Below are 22,483 nucleotides of genomic sequence, written 5' to 3'. Positions count from 1 at the left end.
TCTTCTACCTTTGAAATCAATTGACAAATACTCCAACAACAACATAAATTTTTTTAAAAAAAAATGCGAATGTGTGTTTATTAATTTGGAGGAGGTCAAGTGGGAGGTTTCTAGGTTAGGGATTGGGGGTTTATCTGGGTCATGGATTGGGATTTTTGGGTTAATTGGGGTTTTTGGGTTAGGAATTCAAAAGAGGGAGCCCAGGGAAGGTGGTCGAAAAATCGATCTACAATTCTACATCTCATAGTTGCTGGGAGTTGTGGTGGTGGTTGCTGGCGTTGAGTGGCTATGTGAGAGTTGCGGTGCGTGTGTTGGTGCGAGGTGGAGCAGGGAGGTGGTGGAGGTTAAGAGGCTGCCCAGAAAGTGGAGGGAAGGAGGATGCGTGCTGTCGGAAAAAGGGAGGGAAAGGTGAGGCTGCCCGAAAAAATGGAAGGAATGTAGAGGATGGAGGTGGTGGGGAAGAGGGCAGCCATTGATGAAGGTGAAAAGGAAGGATGGAGGTTGAAGGAAGGGGAAACAATACAAATAATTTATTTTTAATTAAAAATAATTTGAAATTTTTCTGAATTTTATATTTGGACGAATTATAGTGTGACACGTGGCAAGATGACTTGTTATTAGAGGTAGGTAACCGGCCTTGGCCTAATAGAATAGAATGGGGTGTAAAGCTTGGATTATTGATGAATAATCAAAAGGTTGGATTAATAAAATAAGATAGAGCAAAGGTTGGATTATTAGAATCAAATTTTCCTTTTTTAAAAATAAATATAAATATCTTATACATATATAATGTTTGCATATTAGAAGTTGTATAGTACGATTATATTTTATTTTTTATGTTAATATTTGACATTTCACAATTATTTTACAATGAGTATTTTAATATTAAAGGGTCAAAATAGTTTTCTCAAGTATTTTTTTTATCTAAAATTAATTTTTATTCACACACCCATTTACCACCCGACGTCCCGACCCATCCGTTTCACCCGCGGATGATGGATGGATGGATTTCGGGTGATGTATTATGCGGGTGACGGATGGATCGGATGAAACGGATGGATGCGGGTGGAGCTCCATCCGATCCGAACCCGATCCATTTCCATCCCTACTCTCGGCTTCCATCTTCAAAGATATTGAGACCCATCCCAGAGTGTATTCTGTATATAGCAGTAGGCCAGTAGCCACCTAAATTTTAATTTCAATTTGAGTGGTGAGTCCTTGAAAATCAAGCATTCAACAATGGCGAATCAAATTTACGGCCACCAAAAACAATTCTCCAGCATATACAATTCCTCTTCAAGATCCGCCATTGATGCATACGATCCAGAACAACAACCACAACCACCATCTTCCCTTCGAACCTCTTCTCGCTATCTCTTCGACCCTCACTCTCTCTCCTCTGACCCTCCTTCCTCTTTCAATCGAACTACTCCTTCCGATCCTCATTCACTTCGCTACTCCTCCTCTGACCGCCACTCTCTCTCCTCCATTGACAACCTTGGACTCACCTCTGCTGCTTCCAGAATGTACGTTCCTGCTGCTACTTCCACCTCTTTGTGGCCTTCTTTCGACGCCTCTTCTACTCTTAGTAAGCGCCCTTCTGAAGGTTAGCAATCATAATCTTCTTGAGATCTTGTCTTCAATTTTCAGCATTCTTTAGGGCTTTACAATTGCGGATTTTAATCGAAATTATTGGACAATATTTAGCTTTGTTCTTCGGAATGCTAACATAGTTCACCTCAAAAATTTACTTGTATTAATGTTTTTGTATTTGTGAAACTATTGCTTAGGTTGATAACTTGAATACCTTGCTAATTCGTCGTAATTTTAGTCTTGAAGTAGCTGGAATGCCCCATTTTTAATGTGTCTATGTGTGTATATAATTACTGGGATTGATGTTGAACATTTTATATATGGAGTAATTCATAGGTTTGTCAATCTAATTGCTTATCAGAGCTTTGATGGTGATTTAGCTATGTTGAGAATGGTGTTGAGTGGAAGGTTTAGTTCGGGTTTTCGCTGCTTTTATCTCTTTGGTACCATTGGTATAATGTATTTTTTTTAGTAAATGGTTCTCCTTTGTTAGCCCCCGTCTCAAGTTACTTGCTCCAGCTGACTTTACACGGTCTCCTAAATACATTGACCATGAATTCTTTTGTTTATGTAACATTATAAAGTATAAATTGTCATAATTGGAATATAAATGCTGAAATAACTTGGATCGTAAATGGTCAAATGGCGTAAGTAATTTAGTATGGACATTCTCTTTGAGAGTTGTGTTTTTCATGCTAGTTAGTGTGGTCACTTGTTCTTTCTATGAACCTTTTAGGTGTGAAATGATATGTTATTTAAAGGATTGCAGTTTCTTTTTTTGTGATTGCTAAGTTTGTACTATCATTCTCTACTTAAATATAGATCAAGGTTTCCTTTCATCCAGATTGGAAAGATTTACTTATATATGTTTGAAATTTGAACCTTAATGCTAAGATTTGAACCTAGTTTCAAGTGGAAAAAAACAAAAATGGTTTCTTGATCTCTAAATCAAACGGACCCAAAACCAAGTTCCATAACAAACTGATTAAACAAGTAACCGCTTAGAGTGTTTGTTGCAAAAGAATAAGAATGGGTGTCTTACTTCCCGTAAACATATATCAATCTCGACGTGGAGTGTAGCAGCAATAATGAGGCTTATGTAGCTGTCTAACAAATGATGATAGCAACTACTTAAGAAAATAGACTATGTCTTATTCCTACTCCATGTAAGAAGTCCAAGAACAAAAGCAAATTAAGCTAATTTGGTATCTTACATCCGTGGTTGTCTTGTGGTTTTATTAAAACTTCCATTTATGAGTTATATATGGGGCTGTAATAGATTGGATGATGAGAAGTATACCAATTATACCATGAATTGTAGGAAAAATCTTTTGGATGATTATTAGTCTAGCATGAGACCATGGGTTGAATGTTTAGTGAAGGACATATGTGTATGTCAGAGATGGATGTACGGGATAGAAATCTAAATGTAGATATACAGTGTAAAGTATAAGATGTGGATAGATGGAGTAAGTATGAAAGCACTTCTAGATTCATAGAAGTGTATGGAAGAAGATGATCTTTGTCGGCAACCACTAGAGATAGTATCTTTGGTAAATGTGTTAGCAGATCTCATGTTGAAGATGCTTGAAGGGATTTAAAGGAGGGGAAAAAGGGGCTAATAGATCTTAATGCTGAAGATGCTTGGTGGGAGTTAATGGAAATGCAGATATCGTCTCCCTGTTGTATCATTGCTCGATTAAATATGGTATAATCTGATGACATTGGTGAACCAGGTGCTTATTCCATGTCATTGTAGCTGTTGTGTTTTATTGCCACAAAAATGGCAGAAAGTTTGATGTGTTGGTGTGACATTGCTTATAAGTTTTTCCTCATGCTATTATTTGGTAGATTGACTATATATATTAATGCCTCTCCTAGATATAAGTTGGGAAGAAGTCTAAAAATTACTTAGTGAGTTTGCAAAAGTTTCTAGGCTTATGGCGGAGGGTGGTTAGGTCTTTGAACTGTAATGCTAAAAAATATTTCTTTTGATGGGAGGTGTGGCATAAAAGCAAAAGCCAATCTTTAATAAAGTTGGTTTAATACTGCTTCCTCCGTTTCTTATTAGATGACACGTTTCATTTTGGCGCACATATTAAGGAGGAATGAAAGAGAGAATCAAAAGACAAATATACCTTTGCCTTTACCTACCCCCATCCACTTACCCCTATCACACACTGTTGTTTCTTCTTGGCCCTTGACACATTAATCAACCATCTCACCACCACTTACCTTTCACCGGTCACCATCACAACCAATTTATGGACCTCAAATTTTATCTCCGATCCCCATTCTTTAAACTCTAAACTCTTCTTTCATTATCCTAATTAGCAAATGTCCCAAAACCCGATTAATTTGATTTTTATTTATTTATTTATTTTAAAATCAAGTCTTTAAAAGTATGAGTTGTCGAGTTGAGGAGGTGAGGCGATGTTAAAGTGGAGGTGGTGCGGTGTAGAGAGGAAAGATGTGGTGTTGAATGGACGAAAGGAGGAGGCGAGGAGAATCCCGATGGTGAAGGAAAATGGGGTGTGGCGGTGGGGCTGTGGCAGTGGTTGCGGTGGTGCCGTGGTGACGGTGTGGAATGAAGGAGAGAGAAAACAACATGGTGTGAAGTGTGATGCTGTGATATGTTGGGTAAAGTGGAGAGAGATTGGGTCTGTGAGGAGAGAGATTAAGAATGAGGGTAAAATTGACTATTCAATTCAAAAAATAGGCTTAAAATAGAAACGTGTCAACTAAAAAAAAACTTCCCAAAAAGGAAAACGTGTCAACTAACAAAAAAGCAGAGGTGGTATTGCAAATAGTAATGTCACATGTTTGTGTTCTTGTAAATTTGTCCACTGATGAATATTTTAGCTTGACCTTGCAGTCTTTCAATGCAATTGTTTTTTATTTTATTTTATATTTATTTATTTATTTATTTTTGTATAACTATCTTGAGCTGTCTCTTAAGATTGCTTCTGGAGTTTCTTGTTATGTTATCTGTTGATGTCCCTTACAATATGTAGTGTTACAGATGAAATTGTGTAAATTTTCAAAGGATGTATTTCCACCTTAGATTAGAGCTTTTGCAGATAATTCTACCTAGAATTAGAGATTTTTATTGTTAAGTTTCTTCCAACTTAGCTATGATAAGTGTTGTAAGGAGCTAGAATTAGAGATTTTTTATTGTTAAATATTCAAAGAATATTTTAGCTATGATATAGATTATGTTTCACGCGGAGATCATTGAAAACCACTCTTTTACATTCATTTTGTCATCGTTGTCTAAGACACAGTGCTCTTACAGAAGCATGTTAGATTTGTCTCAAACTTATACTTGGTAATGTAGTGTCCAGATAGGAGTTAGAGTCTTGTAGGTTGGAGGAAATACATCTCATTCGTTTGGATATAATTGAATAGCAGGATTTTAAAAATCATTCTACCCCTATAATTCATAGTTTGAAAGGGTGCCTAATTAGCCTTTCTATGGTTTTTGCACTAACCGGTCTTTCATGGGGTCTCTTTGACAAATTTATAGAGATGCTGAATATCTATTGGGTGGTGTCAATGGTTATTCTATTTGTGAGGATTCTGGTCCTTTGGCATGTATATTGGTTCCTTGTCATTTCTTTATATTCCCTTTGTCCTGAAATTATTATTCTCTTAGCATTGGGCATGCATATTAAGATGGATGGTTCCACATTTTGTGAGGTATGAAGGAAGAGAGTAAGATAATTTTGGGGCCCTCATCATGGGTTGCATGAGTTAAGTGAGATGGATCTTCCATTTAAGGTAAGAGGCCAAAAGTTTGAAGACCGAACAAAATCCTATATTAAATAATTAAAAAATTCTTACTCTGACATAGCGAAAGATCTCTCTTTCTCCATCACTCCTATATTCTGTAACATATGCCTTTTTCTTGAATATATTTAAACTTTTCTTATACAACAATTCTATCTTTTTTTTTCTATCTAATAAGTTCTTACTTTAAAGCTATTTGAAGTTATATTGTAACACACATATTTGTGGTTTTCTTGTTTATACTCATATTATCTACTAAAGCTCTCTACAATCATCCTGTTCTGGGTGCCCATATGATTGGGCAAAATGAGGCTTGGTTTGCTTCTGATTCTTTGGCCAAGCGCCCTAGATTGGAGAGTGCAAGCAATTTACCAATTTATCCACAAAGACCTGGAGAAAAGGACTGCTCGCACTATATGCTTACTAGAATCTGTAAGTTTGGAGATAATTGCAAGTTTGATCACCCTATCTGGGTTCCTGCAGGTGGAATCCCTGATTGGAAAGAGGTGAATCTTTGATACTTATCAATTATATTATTTCTACTGTTTATTATAATTTAATACGCTTTTTATTTATATTATTAATATTTATATGTATCAGCATTGTATTATCAGCCTGGTTAAATAATTTTTAAAACAAAATAAGAGGGTGGTAACTTTATGCTTATTATTCAGAACTTTCCAACTATAATTTGCGTAGCTATCTCCTTTTCTCCCAACACATGAATTGTTTCAGCCAATCAAAAACTGGATACGTTACATTCTGTTTGCTGAATTATATATTTTTGTAACTATAACACAGTTCTATCCTTTCCTTTTTTTTTTTTTTTTTTTTTTTTTTTTTTTTTTTTTCTAATGAGCTTATCTCTCTCGATTCAAGCTGTGCTTAGTTGGTTGCAAAACACTACTTTGGAGCATTGATAAAAATTCGGAGTTCTAGCAACATGGTTTTCTCTTACATTTCACATTTATTCCTTTCATTCTCTAAACAACGAGTATCAATTAGTGGAGGCATATTTAAAAACACTATTACTTTTTTTCCTTGAAAATTTGAAATACATCTATCAATTGGGTACTTTAATAGTATTAAGGAAATTATTTTTATAACAAAGCATATGAAAAAGCTATATGCAAACCTATTTGTGATGCTATAATTTCAAATTATATTATAATAGTTGCTTAATCCATTTTTCTCTGTAGAACCTTTAGTCTGACTGGATGATAAATTCTTATGTTGCTTACTCTAGAAGTTTTGAGTTGGAGGGTATAAATTCCTGCCAAGCTATGTGACTATGCTTAGGTTGCTGGGTCACATGGCATGTATCTATCAGTTTTGCTTCCTATCTTATTTGTACGTATCTAATTGCTTTGAAGATGAAGTTTTAACCTGACACTGTTGATGCAATGGCAATGCTTTCCATTAAAAATGAGGGGAAAAAATGTTTTTGACACTCTGTCTAATATGTTTGACAAAATTTCTTGCTCTCTCCCTCACACACACACACACACACATGCACGCATGCGCACATGTGACCACAGTTACATATTAATATGCCTATTATTTTTCAAGTTATTAGTGCACCTAAACAGGGTGCATCACATTGCTTCAGAGGTTGCCATATTATTTGGAGGGGGTGAGGGGGGAGGGACCGAGGGACTAAAGGTTATGCATTGTTAGGCAGTTTAGGGTTTCTAAGTTTCTGGACAGCGTGACCTCTTTGTTTGTATTTGTTTATTGCATATGATTGGTTTTTTTTAATGTGCATCATGGCGTATGCAAATTAAGTGCTATAACAATGACTATATCTTGAAATCATGATTAGAACACAGACAACATGGATACATTGGGCTGATTTTTGAAGGCATTTGCTGTATTAGATGATAACTTCATACATTTTGCTATTCATTACTGTTGTAGTCAGTGAAATGACGCAATCAGATTCTGATTATCTCATGGTACCAGAGAACCAATGTGAGAATAAAGAGGAGGTTGGATTATGGCCTTCATTAATGATAGTATAAGTAGTATTGGCTTTTCAGTATGATGGTACAATCAGCCTATCAGCTTCTGATTCAAGGACATGACTAAAAATGCTATAAATATAAAGGTGGATTATGACCTGCATTAATATTTGCGTAGGTAGGGATAGTTGAGGTATGATTAGAGGAGACATCATGATGATTTAAGGATGAGGTCCAAAAGGATCATTTATTACCTTTGTGGTTGATTTTTGGTAAAGCAATACAAAGGGGATCAGTGAATAACTCCATGCGTCACTTTCATTGAGCAATCTTTATGATATGTCTTAGGTTACTAAGCAATTATAAGTTAAGCACGCTTAGGGTTTTGGCTTTTACACATATTTAGGTTACATATTGTGTTTCAACATCGAGCATTGTGCTCCTTGTTCATTTGAGAATATAGTTGTGTGACACATATTACAATATGAACCTAAAAACTTGTTTTGAGGTATCAGTGGGATTCCTTCTTTTGGACCGTACCTTATGTTGGCAAAAAATTCTGTAGATCTTGAGTTTAGACTCTCCCCACTCTGCACTTGTGTTTTTGCTTCATGTTTCCCCAGGTTGCAGCTGTTTCCTGCTGGGTGTTTTACTTGTTCGATATGCTCCACTATCATTGTTCAGAAGAGCTTAAACAATGGTTTTCTTTTCTGAAAAAATGTCTTGCTAATTCCAATTGATTGGGAGCGCATCGATGATCTATGTACGTATAGATTCCCGAAAATGTTTTTGTTGTTTTTTCTAAGCTACATTTAGTATGAAATTACCTTTAAATATACGGAGTATAATATTTCTATTCCCATATCTAATATGAAATCTTTTTGTTTGAAAACATTTGTTAATGGCAGTTTGAAACTTTGAACCTTTGACAGAAAACCAAACTGTCAATTAATTCCTGCCCATCTTTTTTTTTTGTAATTGCTAAAATCTATTTCTTGATTATGGGTGTTCTTCTCACTGAACAGCCCCAAAATCTCTTGGTTAAGTGCCAGTTGTTTGTGTGAGGGAGGGAGGGAAAGGACCTAATGTGGACATGCACAATCTTCTTTCTTACCTATTCATCACCCGCACTTTTTGGATTCCTGATTATTAAACAAAATATTATCTTGCTGTATGAAATTTGGGTGATTGGATTCTGGATTAAACTTTTGTGATCTATGTCAATTGCTTGATGCAGCCTGCCTCAGTTCCTTCTTCTGATTCCCATCCTGAAAGACCTGGAGAACCAGACTGTCCGGTATGTATAAATGTATTTTTTGTCTTTAAAATGCCTTTGTGAGTTAGTTTACGTGCCTCCTCACTCTTGCTTTATTTTCAGTACTTCCTAAAGACTCAAAAATGCAAGTTTGGTCAGATGTGCAAATTTAATCATCCAAAGGATAAACTGGTAGGAGAATAGGCTTACATTGTTTAATTTTGTCAGACTATCGCTGTTGGTGCCTAATAGATAGTTTTTTTTTTTTTCCCCAGGATTCATCTAGCAGTAAAACTGATGATCCAGATTTACCTGATAGACCATCTGAGCCTGTTTGTTCGGTGTGTTGCTCAACCATTTTCTGGCCATGACTCTTCTATTTTTTTTTTTCTCTTTTATTCTCAGTGTTTTATATTTTCTACATATATGGTGATTTACATATGTGCTTATGTGAACAGTTCTACATGAAAACGGGAAAATGTAAATTTGGTACATCATGCAAATTTCATCACCCTAAAGATATTAAAGTCCCATCAGATAAACAAGAAGCTAGTGATGGAGTGCAGACTCATTCGATAGATCAGCGTGGTAGTGATGGTACTGCTAGTGATGAAAATATATTCAAACCCACCTCGAATGCTGCATTATCATATAACTCGAAAGGACTGCCCATGCGTCCGGTTAGTCCAAAATCAAAAACTTTGACATCATCTAATCTCATTTAAAGATTAGACTATTTATTTGTTCATTTGTTTACATTCGAGATGTATGTTGTTGGTCTAATCATACCATCTGCCACAAATCAAATTGGGGTTGTAGAAATAAAACAACTTTAGTCTCTTATTGTATTTGGAGAAAGAGTTTAAAATTGTCCATAAAAAAAATTATTTTTCTGCACTTCTGTAGTTCCATGCACAAATTCTTATGTTAACTGTCTTTATTACCTTTTGATTTAGCTGGAATAATTTATTCTGTTTATATGTTAAACCAAAGATCACAGCCCTCCTGAGTAACAATAAGCTGACTAGCCTTTGTCATTAAATGCTGGATCAAAAATTACTTGAAGTAATTGTTAGGTGACGAGTGATTTATCAGTAGCTCATGTATGTCCCAGGTTTTCTTCCTAAGAAAAAAGTGAAAGATAAAAATTATATACTTGGCTTTGTGCCTGTTGACAATGTAATTGGACCTGGTCTTCTGATATTATTTTAGTCAGAACTGATGCTTTATAGCCTACTTGTGACAGGATGAAGTCGATTGCCCATTCTACATGAAAACTGGCAGGTGAACATGACAGTGCTGATCTATGTCCTTTGGCTTCAAAGTTATGGTTATATTACTTAACATGTATTTCTGATTTCTCTCAGCTGTAAGTATGGGATCACTTGCCGATACAATCATCCTGATAGGAATGGTAAACGTTGTGTTTGCTTTTCTTTTTTCTTTAATTTCATCTATGCTTGAAGATTACATAAGTAAGTGCTTAATATTGTGGAATTGCTTCACAGAATTGTTATCTCCCTACTCAGTTATCAATCCCACTGCTGCAATGGTAGGCCATACAGTTTTTCCTTCATTAGCAAATTTTAATGTGGGGCTTGTCAATCCAGCTGCCTCCATTTTCCAAAGTCTTCAACCTCGGCTGGCTCAAACAATGGTAATTTTATTGTGCTTCTGTTGCATATTGAACAAGCTTGTTTTTACAACATTGCACTTTTCATCTGTATATATATTTGCCTTGTGCTATTATACCTGTCTATTTATTTGCTTCCATTCACTGCACACTCGTTGACAATTTTTTAATCTTTCATCCTTCCTTTACTTCAGGTGCACCATCTTATTTGGGGAAAAGATAGTGCTTTAAGTAAAAATTTACTATCTGAACCTTTTATCATTGTGTATTATAAGTGTTGGGCAAAATATGTGTCATTTGATCGGAGTAATATTGTGATTTTACTAAATTAGAGAATTCTAACCATCTTATTGCCTGCCCACCTGCCTCCCCCCCCTCTCCCAAGGTAATCAATTCTAGGGAATAGAGGCCAAATGATCCCTTGCCCATCCCCACTATCTAATAAAACAGTGGTTTATAAAGACTTGGTATTAATATTTAATAATCCCATTCGCAACGCATAATCCCACATACCAAATGCCACATAAGGGGACTCTTAGATATATACCTAGGTTCAGGGCATAGCGAGGTGCCATTTTAGATGCTAAGGAACCCAGGTTGCAGACCTGACCTTGGGGTACAGAGGCATGCAACTTAAGTCAATATTTAACGCTTCTTGCACCAGGCTTATTGACTAAAACAAAAGCAGCCAAAAATATGTGAAACATACAGAAAGAAAAGGGTTCATGGCTCTTAAAACTGAGAGCTCACTGTTTCGTTGGCTGTATTTTTAAGAATGGCAGCAACAGTATAATTTCGTATTTGTAACAATGACTTAGTAAAGTTCAGACCAACTCTTTAATACATATACATCACTTTCTTCAACCCCCCCCCCCCCCCCCCCCAAAAAAAAAAAAAAAAAAAAAAAAAAACCACAAACGCGCGCACACACACACACTCCCAAAAGATTAATAAATGCAAACTAAACATTGCAAGAACAATATAGCATGTTCTCTAAGTATACCTTAGGCAAGAGTGGAAAAGAAGCTGGACAGTAAAACAGGGCAAAATTTTTTAATAAAAAAAATTTCCTGCTCAAATTTATGTATGCCATGTGATGTGTCCAGTTTATATTGTGATAATCGTTACCTATTTCACTTTCTTTTCTTTTTGGTATATCATTCCATTTTTCAGTTGCCAATGTGTCATATCTTGTCTTATTATTTTATTTTAATTTTTTTTATAATTCAGTATGGGCAGGTCCCAATTATGTACCCCCAGCGGCCCGGCCAGGTTGAATGTGATGTAAGTAGTAAGCAAACTCATATATTTCTTGTTACTTTTGAATTTTGAACTATCTGTGAGGAGTGATAAAATCCATCTTAGAGCCTTCATAACTTGCTCTTTTCTTCTACTCTAAGGTTGTCAATTTGCTAAAATTATGTCTAAATCTGTTATTCCCGATGGTATCTGTTATATTGTTGCACAGTATTCTGTTTGGGCCTATTTTAGGGCTGTTTCTATATATAAGCTCCCTAGGTTTTAACATAGCCGATTATGTAATTTGATTTCTTCCTCGAATTCAATAAACATCCTCTCGCTTGCCCATGAACGTAGCTAGCTCATTATTAGTGAACCTTGTATATCTATGTGTTCTTCGCTAATCTTTCTTGCATCTGCTACAACACAATCAATAGAAGATCCTTTACATCGATTTTGTTTGGACTGTGCATTGAAAGTTGTTGAATTCTTTTTGAGGTCATCACTAGAACTTTCTTCTTTTTGCTGATGGCGGTGCTAATCTGCTCTCCAACCCTTTCATCTTACTATAAGGACTATGTTTAATGTAAATTTCCACTTTGGTTGTTATAATTCCACTTTGGTGTCCTATGGTTAAGAAAAAGAAATTTTGACACTTGCTACCTCTAAAATGACCCTCTTTCACATTTACTACCTGTTTAAAATTTTATTTTATTTTACTACCACCTAAATCCCACATTGTTAAATGTTGCTACCATTTAACAGAATCCGTTAGAATTCCGTTAAGTGGGGCCCATCATTTTATTAAACAATAATTTAATTTATTAAAAATAAAAAGAAAAAAAATACTCTTAAAAAAATATATATATTTCCCAGCCATCTCCATCTCCCCCTCCCTGTCAGCAACCCTTCCCCCTCCCTATACCTGCCCACCAAGTAGCCACACCGAACCTCAAACCAACCACCATCACCACACAATTCAGCGGCATCACCCTCACCTTCACCTGAGTCACCTCCCCTGTTCACAACCACCTCGCACCTCCGTCTATACTCACGCAATGACGCAAACACCAACAACACCCAACCAACACGACAATAACAGTAGCAGTAGTTCACTTTGCACAGCCGTACCGCCCACCAACCGTCGAAGCAGCCACCAGTTAGAAGCGTCGCCCAATCAATCACAAACAACCCAAATCGACCTCCACATATCAGTCACTCCACCATCGCACCGCTAAAACCAAACTCAACCTCCGACCACTTGAAAACCGGCACTTTTAATAGATAATTACTATTACTATTACTGGGATCTCTAATCCTCTTCAATGGCCTCAACTTCGCAAAAAACGACGTCTTCTTCTACAATCTGCTGTGATTCCGGCGAGATCCGTGATTCTTCGTTGTCTTCCTTCATCATCGATCGGTCTCCGGCGGCTGATGATCGGATTGTCGGTGAGAGACTGACGAATTTGATTCATTCTGTTGAATTGCTTCCTGAAAGTCCTACTCTACTTCCAAAGCTAAAGTTAAATTTTATAGAAGTTTCTTGATTTTTAATTTGTGAATTGTGTGAAAAAAGTGCAATTCTATGCATTTTGCTAATTTGTGCTAATTTCTTGATAAAAGAATGATTCGAGCGCCAAATTCAACCACCATAGCCAATAGGGACGGTGAAGAGGAGAGATAAGGGCGGCGAAGTGGGGCTAGGAGTGGCGATTGATGTCGCCGGTGGCGATTGATGTCACTGGTTTAGGTGCCGGAACGGGGAGAGGAGTGAGGGTGGTGGAGGAGATAGGAGTGGTTGTACGATGGCAGTGAGGGTGGGTGGGCTCCTTAACGGAAACAGTAATGGCATAAGGATGGAGGTAGTGATATTTAACAATGTGGGATTTTGGTGGTAGTAAATTAAAATAAAATTTTCAACAGGTAGCAAATGTGAAAGAGGGTCATTTTAGTGGTAGCTAATGTCAAAATTTCCTTAAAAAAATTCCACATTAGTGCCCCAAGCTTGTAAACTATGTTTCACTATGATTTTGATTTGATAATTCTAACTTGATGCCCTGTGGTTTATTTCTTTATTCACTTTGATACCCTGAAATATACATTAATGCTCATTTTAGTAACAAAATTTTTTTATAGTATTAGTTCATTATAAAGGAAAAAAAAAAAAATCAAATTGAAGAAAAAAAAACTTTTTTTTTTTTTTCTCTTTTTCAACTTTGGTGCCTTATAACTTGTATAATTGTTCAATTTTTAACATATGATTAACTCTGTTAGTTATTCTCAATAGAAAGGGGATTACCTCTTATAGCCTCTTCATGAAGATAATTTTCTCAAAAATATACTTCCTGGTCTTCCTCCATGTTTTTATATTACACCATTTAAAATTTCACACTATTCACACTATATTGTTTGACCATATTTTGTGATTTATACGTAAGGAAAGCAAAGTCATGTGGGATATCAACTTTTTTATAATTTTTTTTTTTATTAAAGTGTAATTAAAGATGTTGATCATTAAATTAATGCATTGGTAAGCGCGAAATCACAAATGGTGCAATCAAAAAAATACCGAAGTATATTTTTTTTTAAATTTTTTAACCAAGAATTGTTCTGTATTCATTGAGTGGGTGTAATTTGACTCTCAAAAAGGACGAACACCCCTATTTAAAACCGAGTAACATATAATATCTAGAAACTTTTATTGTAATGAAAACAAAAATACTTTTACTCTTATCTTTCATGTTTCTTTGGTAATTTATACTAGGGGTTTATATTTGGTTTGGTCTAGGCCTCTAGGGTCTAATATTTGTGGTTTGCAGCAGCTTCTGATTATGGTCCCTATTTTATTTTTCGTCTTCCATGCAGTTCTATATGAAAACTGGAGAATGTAAATTTGGAGAAAAGTGCAGGTTCCATCACCCTATAGACAGATCTGCACCCACAAGAAACCAGACCCTGGAACCAAATGTTAAATTTACTCTCGCGGGTCTTCCGAGGAGAGAGGTATGCCTATGTATCTACTTATTGTTGAAAGGGAAACATCTTCACTTTGCCATGCTCTAGAATTAAATTGTTGGTGTACGATATGTTTTCCATGTTACTGTTTAGCACTTTCTTTTTTCAGAGGCATTGAATATAATAACTTGTCAATTTCTTTTGTTATTTTGGTTTCCAGCATCAAATATCTCATTGGATTGAAGTATTATTTGAAACCATATCTGGACTCTTTACTTCTTTAGTCTTTGAATTCTTAACCTTTTTAATTGTTAAGTATGAATCCGTAGCCTAGTTATGTTTTCATTTGTGCTCCATATGCAGATTTACAATTTCTTTTGAAAAAAACAAAAAGAAAAAAAAAAAATCTCTCTTTCAGATGATGTTTGTTGATTATCTTCCCTACTGAATTTTTGGTTCAAATGTTTGCTAGTTGTTAAAGTATGTTGTAGATTCTCCTTTGGCTGTCGTCATTTATGTAGAGCTTGTTCATTAATATAATTAAATATGCTGGTAATGAACTCATATGAACAAGTGTACCTCGTTTGTGTTTATTAAAGAAGCTTCAAACTTGTTCAAGCTTAGCAATACTCCCTTAGTCCCGAAGATAGTAATCTTAAGAACTTTATTTAACATACATAAAATTGGGGGGGGGGGATAAAAGTTGGGAAATTCTTTTTCTGGAGATTACCGTCTACGAGATAGTAAGCTTCAAAATCTAAGCACTCTCTTTTTCGTTTTTTTTTTTCTCTTTTTTTTTCCCCAATTTTATGTATGTTAAATAAAATTTTAGAGACTATAAAATTTTATGTATATGTATAAAGAATTTTTTTTTTCTTCCCAATTTTATGTTTGTTAAAAACAAATAGTGAAAGCGGAAGTTAAAAAAGTTTTTTCTGGAGGTCATTTCCATTAAAAAAAAGAAAAAAAAAAAATCCTAAAAAGGGAGTGCTTAGATTTTTAGAATTTTAGATTTGACAGCTTGTGATTGAAAGTTGGGAAAAAAAAGAATTTTTAAATTATTATTGTAGATTTATTTACTTTTATTTTATTATTTCATTATAGATATAGTCTCTAGAGACTTTTTGAACGAAATGGTTGAGCAATTTAGGGGGAAACCAAGCTTACAGTCATTATGTCTATACTGCACTGCCTTTGTTGTTTCTTATTAGACAATGGGTCTTTAGTACTTAGGAAAGGCAAAGTAGCAAAATTGACACTGAGAAAAATTATCGCCTAATGTACAAAAGCTAAACATAAGACATATAAAGACTGCTTGTGGTCAAATGTTGATTAATCTTGCCATCTTTTTGTAGTATGACTTGATATAAAACACTTTGTATCTGCTTTCGTTGCTAAGTCCACAAATTTGGATCCATTGTTTACAGGGTGTTGAACATTGCCCCTTTTATATGAAAACTGGCACATGTAGCTATGGGGCTAATTGCAAGTTTGACCACCCGCCTCCAGGAGAGGTCATGGCCGTGGCAGGACAGGAAACTTCCTCAAAAGCTGAAGAGGAAGAAACCGAGGATGGAGAGAATGTCGCAACAGCTGAATAATAGCGGCAGACTGTTAAGTTTGTTGTATAAGTTCAGAAAAGCTGTTTATGATTGCTGTTGATTTGTAGTTGTGTGATTATGTTTTCTTCATGTTGATTGTCTAATCTATGCATCCTTTTTACTATTAATTTCTCCTTTTTTAAATGGTTCTTTAGAAATTGATAATTCTGCTTAAGTTTGACAGCCATCAAATTTAAATCATTCAGGTGTTCAGTACTTCAATGGTTATACAATCGCTTTATACTAGTGAAATCTTTTTCCCAAACTGCGCTTAATCTTTTTTTTGCTTGTGCATATGTATTGTCAATAGGCCTGATTATTGGGCAAGTTGTGGCTGGTCGGTGTGGGTCATTACTCATTAGCGCGGTGGGTTGGTAGCGGGCCAGAGGAAATATTATGCAGTTCAGGGTTTAAATCCTATTCACTACACCACCCCCCTTTATCGTAAAATCCTTACCCCCACTAACCACACCCCACTAACCATACAATTACCCACACTTACCCCCCAGTAACCACTGTAATTGGAAAAAAAAAAAAAAAATCAACATCATTTCAAAACCATTTCAATAAATTCTATCTCATCAAAACCAAAAACTCGAAAGAAACTCACTACAAATTGCTTTAAAATTATTGCAAATTGCATCAAAACTTCTAAAATTGTTTGACATTCGAGATGAAGTTCTTCAATCGCATCTAGATTCCGAAAAAGAAGAGTACGAATTTGTTCATTTTAGTAGAATTTTGAGTGTAAACCCTAGGTTTTATATTTTAATTTGCATTTTGATATTCTAAAACAAAATCTACTATAATTACACTTATTTTTGTGCAAAATAGACTAAAATCTACTATATTTGGTGCTATTTTTGTAGAAACGAAACAGAGAAGAACACTTCGAAGGTTCCGTCGAAGAAGACGTTTGCTGAACAAATGTTCTTTTCGATAAATGTTCATTTTCATTTTGATAGATGATCATTATGATATTAATATATGATCATTTACATTCTTACCTTACATCTACTAGGGTTCATTCTTGAGAGAAGATTACCCTAATTTTATTTATGATCTTTACATATTAATGAATATTTACTAGTATTTTAACGTATGTTTATTTGAATGTAAATATGTACATGTTCATTCTCATATTGAAAATATCCACATAGACTATAATAATACATGCTTAATTTCATATTAAATTATATGCTCATGAGCGTCATTTGAATATTATATTTGTAGACATCCATTTGTGTCTCCCCAAAACCAAACTCAGTGATGAATAACCTTTCACGTCGAACCATATTCGAATAAGGTGAAAGTGTGAAAAGTTAAGTGTTGCAGTTTAGTTTTATTAAATTCTCTTTTCTCTGTTTTTGAAAACAACCTTATTTTAATAAAATAGCCAATCCAGTTTAGTTTGGTCCGTAACAAGGGTCCAATAATAGTATATTTGGATGGGGCTCGCAATGACCTTTCCAACGATATGTTATAAGCCTAATTCTGATGAATATCGAGGAAATTATGGCCAAAATACTAAATTGGGCCCGGTTTGTTATTTACATACGGCCCAATGATCTGGAGGAGGGTCCAATGTTAATTATTATTCCTAAAATTGTTAGGATTAATTATAATTTTTTAGAAGTTTCTAGAAGGTTCTTTTAAATTCTAATAGAGTTAGGATTAATAATTATTTCAAGATGGATTTTTATTTGGAATAAAATTTATTATTTTATAATTATATTATTATTTTAGTTATACGTTTTTAGCTTCCGTACGGATTCCGTAGATCAAATTTGGTTAAAGATCGGATTCCGCGTGGAAAGCACGTGAAAGCCAGGCTATCTCCAAACGTCAAGTCTGTCGCCTCGCGACAGAGTGTATTTCTGGCGACAACGTGTAGTTTTATTCCTTATCAATTTCTATCTTTTTTGCGGACTATTTTACTTATAAATAGGTCCTCGACCTCCGTTTTTAATCATCAACTCTCATCAAGGCTTACTTGAATTGATATTATCTCTCTCTCTTTCTAAACCAACCCATTTTAAACACAATACCGCATACACCAGACTTAGAAACTCCTAGCCAAGTTCGAAGTTGCCTTTGCCCTAGACGTGCAAGGTTTATAATTTTCTGAGGATTTGGTCCCAAATCCAGTTTAAACCTTATTTAATTTATTTAATTTAGTTCTTTAATTATTCTTTATTATTTTCATTGAAGTTTACTAATGCGTGTATTTTGTTATTAGAAAGAGGTACGAGGCATCAAAGTATGTAATCTTATTGCTCTATTCTTGTAGAAAGCATGCTTATATTATTTTAATTCCTAGTATCATGTTAGGATGTTTTTTTTATTGCTTTCTAGTATCATGTTTAGGGTGCCTCTTATTATTTCTAATATTATATAGCATGTTAGTACCATGTTAGGTTTAAAGCTTTGATCTTTATTATTGTTTAGTGACATGCTAGGATTTGTTATTAATCTTGTTAGTATCATGCCTAGGATCTTGCTATTATTATCAAGCTTTAATCTGCCTTATCATGATTTTGATTATTATTATGATTTTGATTATTATTATTATATTGCTTGATATTATTTATTTTATTGTTATTGCTTGATCACACCTTTTATGCATGTTTAAAGGGAATTTGTACTTGATATCACACTTAATAATATAATTAATAATTTGGTTTAGGCTAATGTGATTTTAATTCAAGTGATCGCCAATAATAGTTTTATTTGTGCATTAATATTCAACCAACATAGATTAAACAGGTTTAGGGTAAATATAATGTTTTCATGGTAGTCAAAAAGCGCACATGAATACGAGTAGAATAAAGTAGAGGCCTATTTTATATGGCGGGTCCTTTCTTTTGTAGATTGGATTCGTACCCTCATCCCCGAACCCTATTTGGTTCAAGACCTTATGGAGTTGACGATCTCATTGATCGTGAAGGGGTGTAGCCTTCACCTCGTGAATGGTTTACAAGTTCCTAAAACTTGTTGGCGACTCTTTTGCTCTATTTTCCTTTCCTTTGGACGCCACCATACTTAAGTGTATGATCACAGTGGGGTTCAAGCTTGGGGTTATGGTGCTTGAAATATTCCCTACAGTTTTTTGGCGACTCCACTGGGGAGGATTTCTATTTTAATTCTTAAAATTTATTTTGGCAATAATTTAGAATGAGCGGATGAGACTCGAAATGTTCTAAGTTTTCATGTGCGTAATTTTGATTAACATTATTGTCATATGCATAAAAAAAAGGTTCTCATTGGATAGACCATCCGAAATGAGTAAAAAACATAGGATTTTTACACGTAGGAAATTTGAGAAATATCTTTCATAACTAGAATCGAAATAACTCTGCGAAATCTGGAAAATTCTAAGAATACAGATACTTGCTGAGGCATGTAGGAACTAGCGTTCAGAAAATAGGGCTTGTCGCCCGTAAAGAGCTTCTGTCGCTTGGCGACAGGGGTTCTTTTGCGGTTACAGTCCTTGTAGTCTGGCGCCAAGTTCTTCCAATACCGAGCCAGAACTCTGCCTTCTTGTTTTGACCATTTCTAGCACTGTTGGCTCGATTCTACTTCCTGATTGAGTTTTTCTCACTTTTCTAAAACCCATATGTGTTTTACATATGGCCATAACCCTCTGGGGGTTCACGCTCCATCTACCCAATCGAACGCTCCTGGCAACGACGGGTACATCCGAGTTTGTGAATCCACCAAACCGTGGAAGCAAGTTTTTGACTTGCGGGGTCCCATCCATACGCGCCAACCCTTCCAAAGGTAAGGCTTCCGCGCGATGCATTCGGACTCATAACCATGGACCCTCTTTGACTTACCCTTATCCTTGAACTTTAGAGAACTAGAGCCATGGTTAGGTTGCAAACTCATTGCATCATTTTGTGACTATGTGACCTACTTGTGCATTTTTGCTTGTGCATACTATATATGTGCTAATCGTTTGTTTGACATGTGTTTAAGTCTAAATAAACCAATTAATGACTAAAAAGGACTTTGTCTAATTATTTAATTAATTAATTTGACTAATTAAAGGCTAATAAATTAATCAACTTGACTTAGTACGACTTTAGGCATGTCCCCTTAGAGTAAAATTACTGGAAACGGTCCAGATTAATGTTCCAGCAATGGCGCAAAAATCTAGGTTGTGGCGCCTCTGTTTACTGTCTGTCGCCTGGAGACAACCCTGTCGTTTGGCGACAGGCTTTAAACTGTGGTGACAGTCCTGTTGTTCAAGCGACAGTCCAGTTTCTTACTCGAGTCATCACAACGAGTCTAATTAAACAGTATACTGATCAGTTTCACCGGTTTATTAATGGTTTAAACCATGTTTAAGTTTTTAATTGAGTCTAGGCACTTAGTCCCATGGTCACACACAAGAGTCAAAGCATGTCACTCACACACACTTATAAAACACACACTTAACATGCATGTTTGTCACACCATGACCATGTCTAGAGAGTCTTGAATGCGTGTTTTCTGTCATTTTTTTAGGGGGGTAAGTCGGATATTAATCCTCCAATCAACCACTTGTTTGAACCCATTCCCAAAAATATGCACCCTATTTTTTGCTTTTTCTCTTTGCTTTTTAAACCATAAAATCAAAGTCAAATTGATTCGAGTCATTAAAACGAATATGGTTTAATTTACAGCGCGTGGACAAGAAAGGAAGGGCGTCTAATCAAGGACAACACTTTCGTTCAAGTATTACTTTTTGATAAGCCAATTGGTAGGGAAAGGAAAGCTAAGAAGATAATGGCAAGTCAAGAAGAACTCAATGAAGTTAAGGGACAGGCGGCTAACCTGGCTGAGATGTTGAAGGGTCTAACTCTTCAAATCAATGACCCTGTAAGACAACAACAAATGGAGCTCATTCAGGAAAGTTTGAGCAAGTTGTCTAATGACTATAGATTCTAAGGGATTAGCTCGTAAGGGGTCTCGGTGGACAAAGACCTTCTTCCGCAGAAGTTCAATGCCAACGACATCCCGAAATTCAAGCCAATGGACAACCCTTATTTTTATTTAAGAGCTTTTGAAACTGTAATGAATACTAAGGGAATAGATAATAAAGTATTTCATTCTGTGTTTTCTTTATCTTTAGAAACTGTGTGTCAACGATGGTACTTTCTCTTGACAAAAAGAAAACCTCTAGTTGGGAGCCTATTGTAAGTGCTTTCATTGATAGATATAAATGCAATGTTCAAGTTGAAACCGATCATAGGGAACTTGAAATATTAAAACAAAAAGAAAATGAAGGCTTTACATCCTTCTTTAACAAATGGAGGGAAAGTTCTGCAAAAATGGTTGAGGTGCCTAGTGAAAAGGAATTTGTAAGGATGTTCATTAAGAGCCTCCAAGAAAAATACTCAAAGCACCTTAAGTACCAAAATAATCTACACACTTTCAAGGTCGTCTATGACATTAGTATCAATATTGAAGACGACCTAGCCAAACAAAAAGCTCCTAACAACAATAACTCCAACAGTGGCTGGAAAGGAAAGAAGAACGACAATCCTTCTTCTTCCAAAACCACCCACTCAAACAACGTTGGCACCTTTAATCTGAATGAAGTCCTAGCTATGAATAATCAAGGACAAAAGAAACCGTTTAAGAAGAACTATTCTCCTATCGGTATGAATTATGACACCGCGTTTGATCGCCTACACGCAAAAGGTCTTATAACTCCTATTGGACTGTTTGGGGACCCACCTGTCGAAAGGAGAACGGCTAGCTGGAACCCAAACGCACATTGTAAGTATCATCAAGGTAGGGGCCATCCCACGGAAAATTGTTGGAGGCTAAAGGAAGCCATTCAAGATCTAATTGATAGTAACAAAATTTCATTGCCCCCTGCAAGCAAGAAGCCAAGTATCAACACCGCACCACTATCGGATTCTTTAGCCATTTTCGATGAAAAAAGTCAAGTGGACCCATCAAGTCTTATTAAACCTGTTGAGGCCATTGAAGAAGAGGAAATCTTCGAAGATGCTAATGACTCTTTCCCCTATGGACAAGAACCTGCAACTAAACAAGAAGTGTACATGCTTATACAGGTTATGTCAGAAGCAAACGGGTAAATATACCAAGCCACGGAGGTTCTAAAAGAACGCAATGAACTACTTAAAAATAGGCCTCCACCAAGAGAGAAGAAACCCTTCTCTCATCAAGTGATTGACACTCCCAAAAGGAACAATAGGTCATACACTCCAATTGGGACGTCTTATGCAAATATGTTCAAAATGCTCTCCGAGAATGGTAAGATTCAACCTCTCTAACCGAGACCATTTGAATCACTTAAGAGGACAGATAGGTACTACTGTTCATATCATCAATCAGGGGGACATACAACAGAAAATTGTTTCAAGTTCAAAGAATTGGTCCAACGACTGATTGATGACAAGAAGCTAGTCCAACTCCCGTAAGATGCTACAATAATGGA

At 35.6% G+C, this 22,483-nt stretch overlaps 1 protein-coding gene across 4 annotated transcripts; it reads left to right on the top strand.

The window, feature by feature from the left end:
- The first annotated feature begins 1,151 nt into the window (after positions 1–1,151).
- LOC145593487 (zinc finger CCCH domain-containing protein 37-like) lies at positions 1,152–16,294 on the top strand. 4 transcript variants are annotated; one of them, XM_081649735.1, is made up of 12 exons: positions 1,152–1,588; positions 5,644–5,888; positions 8,581–8,640; positions 8,722–8,790; positions 8,874–8,939; positions 9,057–9,278; positions 9,845–9,882; positions 9,966–10,012; positions 10,107–10,255; positions 11,462–11,515; positions 14,339–14,476; positions 15,856–16,294. In XM_081649735.1, exons 1-12 carry the CDS (start codon positions 1,240–1,242, stop codon positions 16,027–16,029), a joined length of 1,611 nt encoding a protein of 536 aa, XP_081505861.1. In that variant the 5' UTR covers positions 1,152–1,239; the 3' UTR covers positions 16,030–16,294. The 4 variants fall into 4 exon arrangements, with proteins under 4 accessions (XP_081505861.1, XP_081505862.1, XP_081505860.1 ...); XM_081649736.1 differs by having other exon boundaries at positions 1,152–1,606; positions 10,128–10,255; XM_081649734.1 differs by having other exon boundaries at positions 1,153–1,606.
- The last annotated feature ends 6,189 nt before the right edge of the window (positions 16,295–22,483 follow it).

This window comes from Chenopodium album, chromosome 19 (assembly GCF_948465745.1).
Source record: "Chenopodium album chromosome 19, dcCheAlbu1.1, whole genome shotgun sequence".
In the NCBI taxonomy this organism is placed as follows: Eukaryota; Viridiplantae; Streptophyta; class Magnoliopsida; order Caryophyllales; family Amaranthaceae; genus Chenopodium; species Chenopodium album.
Note: the sequence above shows the minus strand (reverse complement) of the source record. Positions and strands in the feature narration are given on the sequence as shown.